The 9,047-nt window shown below is 40.0% G+C and overlaps 1 protein-coding gene across 1 annotated transcript; it reads right to left on the bottom strand.

Moving 5' to 3' along the window:
- Positions 1-813: 813 nt before the first annotated feature.
- On the bottom strand, positions 814-5,582 carry LOC120740980. The gene is made up of 5 exons (XM_040043571.1): positions 5,258-5,582; positions 2,654-2,748; positions 2,371-2,471; positions 1,523-1,678; positions 814-1,424 (listed from the first exon to the last, which is right to left on the bottom strand). The coding sequence occupies exons 1-5, from the start codon at positions 5,401-5,403 to the stop codon at positions 948-950; spliced, it is 975 nt and encodes a 324-aa protein (XP_039899505.1). The 5' UTR covers positions 5,404-5,582; the 3' UTR covers positions 814-947.
- Between the last annotated feature and the right edge of the window lie 3,465 nt (positions 5,583-9,047).

The following is a 9,047-nucleotide window of genomic DNA, read 5'->3' as shown; positions in this document are numbered from 1 at the left end:
ATGCACCCGGGTTTTGTACATTCAACAGGCTCCTTCAGACACACAAAGCAAAACCTCAAATTGCATCGAGGGCAAACAACAAATTTACAAAGTCTCTTGCTGTGCTCCAACAGTTGCCCACAAGTGGGACAGGCACGGACACCATGATATAAATTTAATGTCATATCTGGGCATTTTTCTAATGTGTCTAGTGACGGGTTGCAGCAGCCATTGTTTTCACAGCGAATGAAATGAAGAATAAAGAAAACTGATTTTCCTGCATTTCCCAACTCAGCAGAACAAAGTGATGAAGCGTTCTCCTACTGATACTGTATAAGCAACCTAACAATAATGACAATATCTGCATTTTAACTCAGTTACTGTATTAATTTAACTGTTAAGTCAATATTTCATTTGGACCATTTTTATATAATCTATAATGAAGGATCACATTTTACATGACAGTGTTCACTTGCAGGACCTAAGGAATAAATAAAAATCCACAGGATTTTATTGAAGTTGGTTTTGCTGGCTTTTCTTCCCAAGAGATACGTTTTTATTTACATTGATACTGATTAAACATGACTAAATTTTACTAAAAGAAACATTTTCTCTAAACAGTTTATCAATGTGTAGCTAGGAATACAATCAAAATGTGTGATTAGGAGACAACAACCTGTGTTACATATGTAACTAACCAGAGGACAAAATGTGCACACAGAATGTTTAATCTTATTCTAAGTTTATAAATGAACAACATTTTTCAGATTTATCATTAGACTTCAGACATGACACAATTGTAAAGATCACATCTGGTAGTAAATTTCTCAGTAATAAAACACAACAATTTATATTTATTATGTGATGTTATTCAAAGCAGAGAATTTAAAACACGGCATAGTGAATTCATTTAGAAAAGGCACTCTCAATAAATGAAAGAAAAACTTATCAGCCTTGTTTCTTTCCAATCATTTCTTCTTCCAAACAGGTATAGAGGTCTGTCTGGGGGCAGCAATGCAACTGGTCAAGCATTCGCCAGAGTTTTTCAGACACACAAAACAAAATGTCACATTACATCGAGGGCAATCAACTGATGGGCAAGCCATCGTGCTGTGTTCCAACAGCAAACCACAGGTAGGACAGGCACGGACAGAGGGACAAACAAGGACTCCAGAATCAAACTCATCCTCATCCTCGGACTCATACTCATCGTCATACACATACCCATGGAATTTGATATCTGGGCATTTCTTTAGTGTTTCTAGTGATGGGTTGCAGCAGCCACGATTTCCACAGCGGTCCTTCCGAGGCCGCGCACCCTTCCACTCCCTCAAACACTGCCAGCAGAATTCAAACAGCTGTCCTTTTACTGCTGTACACACTTTACAGAGGACATTCAAATCTGATCCATTCTCTCTTGTCACAGTGGATCCACATCCAGGACACTACATGGAGACAGAGGTGGGGCAACATTTTATAAATAGCAAAATGTCTATTAAGTCTAAATTCGCAGTATATAATAACATGTTGATGAAACACTTACCAACTTAGTAGTAAGTGTCTGCCTGGCAGCGTTGAATTCCATGGTTTTTTGAAAGTACTCCCTTTCTTGAGGGTCCAGAAGAGCCATTTTACAAACCTCTGCAAAAGTCCACTCAGCACCACAACCAAACCCACCACACACAAACCTGCTTCTACCCTTTATTAAAATATGGAGAGGTGAGAGAATGATTAGACTCACATGTCGGAAACAAAAGACCAAACAAGTTGATGAGTTTTTTCAAGAAGTTACATTATTAAAACTACAAACAAAGAAATATTTCATCATACATCAGAAATGTCCATCTATATGTACAAATATTTGATGAAACACAGAGTTTTGTTGCTATATGTTGTCTGAAAGTCATTTATGCTCTTTACGTTAGGGAAACACTGAAATTATCGCAGCTGTAACAGAACAGGTGGAATTCAAAGCTACACTGAAGCCTCACTGGTGTATTACAGGTTTCAGTGCCGAGGCAATTTAACTTAAATCATTTAAATGCTACAAGTTACAATAGAGAAGATGGAAGCTGAACATTTCTGACTGTTTTATTTATTTCCTTGCGAGCACAGCAGGTTTCTGCTGAGAGAAGTTCATGAATTTACAGCACTTCAACGCTCTGTGTGTTGATTTCAGTCAGCGTAGCTTCTTTCTGTCTCCGCTACATGGCAGTAAGCGTTACAGTCACACCAATAAAAAACAATGATGTATTGGCCACTGTTTTCATTATTCTTTATTTATTCACGTAGATGTAACATAGTCCTGTTAAGAATCAACGCAACCCTGCCAGATGCTGTTTTTATTTGTTTGCTTGTGTATTTTAACAAAGCCAACCTTCAGTGGCCTACCTGGTCCAACAACCTGCGACACCAGTTGGTGAGAGAGGTCGGGGTCACAGCGTGACCACAGGACATCTTAGCTCTGCGAGATATGAAGCCTTCATACAAAACTGAGAACAATCACACAGAAGTAAAAAATCAATGTCACACACGAATAAATGCGCATGCATTCTTTTTTACTCTGGTTAGTGTGAAAACACATAAAACTATTTTTTTAAATTCTTTTCATTATTTATATTTTAGATTTGAATTGGTTCGATGTCACTTTGAAAAGTGCCCACATGATACTTACAGTCCAAATCATCCTCTCCATCTACAAATGTAAGTGTGGGGTCGTGAGGGTTGTAACACTTCTCCTGTTTTGTTGGCGCGCTTGAAGGCGTCACACTGAGAAACAACAACAAACAAATCAGAATGAACACTTCCAGTTGGACTTCAAAGTAGAATACTTTTCCTAGAGGCAGATACTTCTTTTTAACATGACGTTTGTGATCAGCGGCTTTGTGTTTCTCAATTGCCAGTCTTGGCAGCCGGGGATCACTCCGCTCCTGGCCGACGCCCGGCACACAATGCACCTGACCCCTATGGCGCCTTCTGCAGGTGGTGGGCCTGCGGGTGGATGGGCCCATGTCCCCTTTTCGGGCTGTGCCCGGCCAGGCCCCATGGACTAAGGCCCGGCCACCAGACGCTCGCCCTCGGGCACCCTCCCCGGGCCTGGCTCCAGGGCGGGGCCCCGGTAACCCTATCCCGGGCAGGGTAAACTGTTCCCTTGATGTTTTGTTCATGAGGGTCTTCTAAATCGCTCTTTGTCTGGTCCCTCACCCAGGACCAATTTGCCATGGGAGACCCTACCAGGGGGCAAAAGCTACATGTGTTTTGTGGACTTGGAGAAGGCATTCGACCGTGTCCCTCAGGGTGTCCTGTGGAAGGTGCTGCGGGAATATGGGGTGTCTGGCCCATTGCTACGGGCCATTCGATCCCTATACAACCATTGCAAGAGCTTGGTTCGCACTGCCGGCAATAAGTCGGACTCGTTACTGGTGGGTGATGGGCTCCGCCAGGGCTGCCCTTTGTCACCAGTTCTGTTCATAATTTTTATGGACAGGATTTCTAGGCGCAGTCAAGTGGCGGAGGGCTTTCACTTCGGTGGCCTCAGAAGCTCATCTCTGCTTTTAGCGGATGATGTGGTTCTATTGGCTTCATCAGGTGAGGGCCTCCAGCTCGCACTGGAACGGTTCGCAGCCGAGTGTGAAGCAGCGGGAATGAGCATCAGCACCTCCAAATCTGAGGCCATGGTTCTCAGCCGGAAAAGGGTGGAGTGCCGACTCCGGGTAGGGGATGAGTTCCTGCCCCAGGTGGAGGAATTCAAGTATCTCGGGGTCTTGTTCGCGAGTGATGGGAGAAGGGAGCTGGAGATCGACAGACGGATTTGTGCTGTGGCTGCAGTGATGCGGACGCTGCACCGGTCCGTCGTTGTGAAGAGGGAGCTGAGTGTAAAAGCGAAGCTCTCAATTTACCAGTCGATCTACGTCCGGATACAAGTGGCGGAAATGAGCTTCCTCCGAAGGGTGGCTGGCCTCTCCCTGAGAGATGGAGTGAGAAGTTCAGCCATCCGGGAGGGGCTCAGAGTAGAGCCGCTGCTCCTCCACATTGAAAGGAGCCAGCTGAGGTGGTTCGGGCATCTGACAAGGATGCCTCCTGGATGCCTCCTGGGTGAGGTCTTCCAGGCATGTCCCACCGGGAGGAGGCCCCGGGGCAGCCTTACCTTACTCAGGTAATTGTTATTTTATATATTATGCTGTATGTTGTTCAATACATTTCTATGCAAAACAAGAGAAATTTCAATACACAGCAGTATATTCACAATTGAAACCAGATATTTACATACACTTTAGGGAAGTGTTTTTACTGTTAAACATCAATTTAGAGTAAACAGAATAAAGAGAGAGAGATGTCTATTTTTGTATCACTGTCATCAAATTTAGGAGTACATATACACTGAGTTTATTTTTAATTAATAAGAAAACTGCAGACGATTCCATTCTGAGCTTAAGAAACTTCTGATTTAGGAGTAGAGTCCATGTGAGTAAATTGGTGGCACACCTGTGGACGCATATAAGGCAAAACACAGAGCCCGTTTCTTTGACATGGGAAAATCAAGAGATAACAAGAGATAACAACCAAAACTGATTTGATTTTTTACAATTAAAAAAGTGTTTGTGTTTTTATCTGGAGAGTATGTAAAAATCTGGTTTATGATAAGTTGATGATAAGCCCAACAAGGCTAAATAGTTAAATAAACTTTTCTGAATCCAAATAGTGGACTTTGGTAGAATTAAAAAAATAACTGTAGTACAGGTCTATGATGATTTTCAGTGCGACTATTATCTAGTTTTTATTCTAGTTCTTTCTTGGTTAAGTCCTAAGTAGTCCTGATTTTGAACTGTTGTAGTCCTGTTTTAATTCCAGATCAGTTCTGGGTCTGGTTGAATTGGGGTTTAGTCCTTGTGCCTTGATACAGCCCTGATTTTGTTCTGCCTTGCTGCCTAATTAAAAAAGTAGATATATGGTGAAAAGGTAGAAAAAGTAGAGATATAAGTACACATATGTCATGCATGTGTGATATTCTTTTTCTTATTTGAAGTTATTCTATTTCGAACAAAACTCAAAACACAGCCTAATAAATCTTCAACTTCACAGCATGTTTATCAGTCGTTTCTACCCCCCCCCTCCCCCATGCATACTACCCTTTAGGGCTAAGCCACGGGTGTATAAAGTGTCTGGCTCCGCCTCTGCTGTGACGCCAGACTGTGACACTGAACGATCACATCGCGCAGTTTACAACAATAACAAAAAAAGCCCGTGGAATCAGAGCAACAGGTGCATGCAGTGTTACCTGTGCTGCGGAGCCGGGTATGAGGCCATCGTCGCTCTGTACGCGGGAAACTCTGGATACAGGCGATAGACATGTGGCACGCTGATGAACGGAGCAACACCTAAATCTGGGTAAGGTGAAGGCACACCTGTGGTCCGGTTGAACATCTGGCTTGGATTTTACTGTCACTGCGTTCTGTCTCTGGTTACGGAAGAATATCCTGCGATGGACTGAGAGTTGCTTTTGTCTGCGCTGAATGTAGGCAGCGATGCTCCTCCCCTCCTCTCTCTATTCGCGCGTGCGCGCCTATGTGTGTTTCAGACTCGCACCTCTGAGAAGAGCGAAGAAAAAGTCCTTACCAAACTGGTAAATGCAAGGCAAAAAGTAAAAACAATTACCTGAAGTCTGGGATATAAAACTTTTTGAGACTTTCATTAAGATTATTAAATCCTCCAGCCAGCATTAAAAGGTGTGATGTGGTAGAACTTTTGTGAACGATTATATGAAAGTGAATTTAAAGACAGTAAATATATGACACACTTTATTTAACTCTTGAAAAATCAAGATGGTGAATTCCCAGTTCTTCCCTTTCCCCCCTCCTTCCCCTGTCCTCTCAGTTTTCCTGGGATTGATTCCAATCGTTTCATTTGGAATTCACCAGTTATCCTTTCAACTGTTTGAAGAAACATTAAACAATAAACCTACCCTCTGCACACACCAGGGAATGCCCCTAAGATTTTTTGTGTTGATATTTTTTCCTTTCGATTTTAACCCAGTGGTTATGAGAAGTCACGTGACTACAGATTAGAATTCTTGATTATTTTATACACTTTTATTTCACATAATCCGTGTTAGTGCTACTGGGATTTGAGGTGTATTTATTTATTTTATAAATAAATCTGTTTGGGTTTGATTGCACTACTTTTGGGACCTTGCATCATGTAGCCAAAGTTGAGGAAAGTACCCGATCTACAGATCAGAGACTGGTTGGATAATCTGAGTTTGTGCATGGGCTTCATGTGTTGTTTTTGTCATTGTGGTGTTCTGAATATGCATCAAACTGGATGTTAAAATGTTTTAATTTTTTATATGGTTATACAAAATGACTAATGAACACCAGATCAGATCAATACCATGTTTATATGTTTACAATGTTATTTCCTGGTTGAAAGGAAACAACGAATGTACAACCCCGCCCCTCAGGCGGAGTTAAACACATTGGTAACACACCTTGCACAACTTGTTGCCTTCAGACAGATAACCTGAAAGGATCGCATCCTCACTTCCTAACAAAGTGATGAGTACCGCCGCTGTATTGCCTGTGAGTCCGAGGAGGGGGGTGAAACGGCGCATGAACCAGCTGCCAGACGTGACCGTGAGCGACGTCAAGAGGGTGCTGAAAATCTACGCAAACGAAGGTAAAAATATTAATCAATCAATTAATTAATTAATTAATTAACTTTTAAAAATATGAAATTATCGGTACTCAGTGAGCTTACATTCAATGTTTTAAAACATGTTTTGCATTTGCGTTTTTCTCTAGCGCATGAAATTTACACATACAGTTACTTGGACCTGTATAATATCAATATAACTGCTAACTGCTGCCGTCCACCTTTACTTTCAACAATAACTTCTGCTACTGTTCACTCTAAAGCGTGGAAGATAATATATTTTTTATAATGTCATTGTAGCTATATTTAGTCTAAAGGCTGCAAAGTAAAATCCGCTCTGACCCGTCTTATGTGTGTTTAGGATACACAAAGAATGATCAAGGAAAGTCACATGACCACGACTCTGCACCACTGTCCAAATGTGGAATCAAGCCCAGTTCAGCTGTGCAGACGGTGAGGAAGGTTCATGGCGGGTGAAGGAGTCTATCATTAATTTGAGCTTTCTTCACATGTCACGTCTCCTTTCACTCTCAACACTAATTTAATACTACGTGGAAAAATGATTAATTTTGTGTAAATTTTTATCTTACATTTTTATCGTAACTTTATATTTGGGTATAAAAACATGAACTGACTCTGAAGTTACTCATTGCATTTCAAAAATTGTTGCACTTAGAAAACCGGTGACATGTTTCTAAAAAAAAATTGTGTTTTTGTTCTGTTGTTATGATATGTAATCTAAGAAATGTGTTAAGCGCTGTTTAACAAAGATACTTACTGTCACCTCTCATAACCTTCAGACGGAGAACCTGGAAGGATTAAGGCTTCATCTCCTAGGAATGATTGAAATCATCATTATCTTTCCTGATGGTCAGAGGCATTCGTTTTGGCTGCACAAGATAAAGCTGGAAGCAATGATTGTGGGCTGTTTTAAAGAGGAAGTGCTGAAAAAGCTCTTCCTCCTAGGTAGGTTACCCTAAAAACTGAAAACAAATACATTTTTAAAAAGTGTATTTATCACTACTCAGTGATTCTCTATTCAAAAACTTGGTTTTGTATGTACCTTATTTTTTTTTATTTTTTTATTTTTTTTATGTTATACGTATGGTCACTTAGACTAAAATTGCTTAGCTGCTAACTGCTACCAGTCACCTTTATTTTCAATCAAACTCTAATGCAAGGAAGATAATATAATTATTTATGACATATGTTTAGTTATGTTTAGTCTAAAGCTGCAACTGCAAAGTAAAATCCTCTATTTCTGTGTTAAGTTTTTGTAGATTACACAACGGAAAATATCAAACTGCACTTTGATGGCAAGCCACTTGATGACGACTCTGCATCACTGACCGACTGTGGAATCAAAGCCGGCTCAGTTGTACAGATGACGAGGAAAGTTAAAGGAGGCTGAAGGAGTCAACAATAAATTAATCTGACTACATCAAAGTTACAGGATACATTGAACTATAAATACACATAAGTAACAAAATGCATGATTCTGATTGGTGTGACATCTGTGGTTTTCATTCTCCTTTGCACTTTCTTTACATTTTATGGTTTATGTCATATCTATGCTTGACACTAATTAAATATTAATTGGAATAAATAATGATGAATTATTGAGTACATTTTTCATTTAAATTTGTATTTTTTATAACAACAAGTTGGTGGACCTTCTGTGCTCACAGTCAGAGGGGTGTGTGTGTGTGTGTGTGTGTGTGTGTGTGTGTGTGTGTGTGTGTGCGTGTGTGTGTGTGTGTGTGTGTGTGTGTGTGTGTGTGTGTGTGTGCGTGTAACCTTAGATTATTACATTTTTTGAAAGAAATCAAAATAAATCTAATGGTACTTAGAACAAGATCCACAAGACAAATGCTGAAATAACAAGTGTATTTTCAGGTTCCCATTTTACACATTGTCCTTTTCTGATGTAGATAAATAAAGCATATCAGCAAATGTTAATGTTCTGATCACTGATGCCTGAATGTTTAGTAGTTTCCACTTTTTCTGTCGGTGACAACGTTTGAAATCATGTTTAATAAATTCTTTCTAAACTAAGTTGAAAGGCATCATGATGATCATTGTTTATGTGTTTCAGTTATAATTAAACTTGTTGATGCACAAATGATTCTGGATTAAGTTTTTAAATTGATGTGTTTATTTTCTGCAGCATGTTTTAGCAACCAAGCAATTAAGGTAATCCTCAGAATATGTTGAATGACTAAAATGTAAATATAGAAAAAAAGAAATAGAAATCTCGCTTTCTCCGGGTTTGCATTTTTTAACGTTGATAAAAGAGAAGACTGTCTCAGAGGAGTCAGACAGTCATAGGGAAAATTAAATATAAAGGCTTCCAGTTTTCAACTTGAATTTTGAGAAAAATTTGTACTAGATTTTCTCTTCCTGTAAATACTTCTAAA

This window comes from Simochromis diagramma, unplaced genomic scaffold (genome assembly GCF_900408965.1).
Source record: "Simochromis diagramma unplaced genomic scaffold, fSimDia1.1 OVJJ01000656.1, whole genome shotgun sequence".
Taxonomy (NCBI): domain Eukaryota; kingdom Metazoa; phylum Chordata; class Actinopteri; order Cichliformes; family Cichlidae; genus Simochromis; species Simochromis diagramma.
Note: the sequence above shows the minus strand (reverse complement) of the source record. Positions and strands in the feature narration are given on the sequence as shown.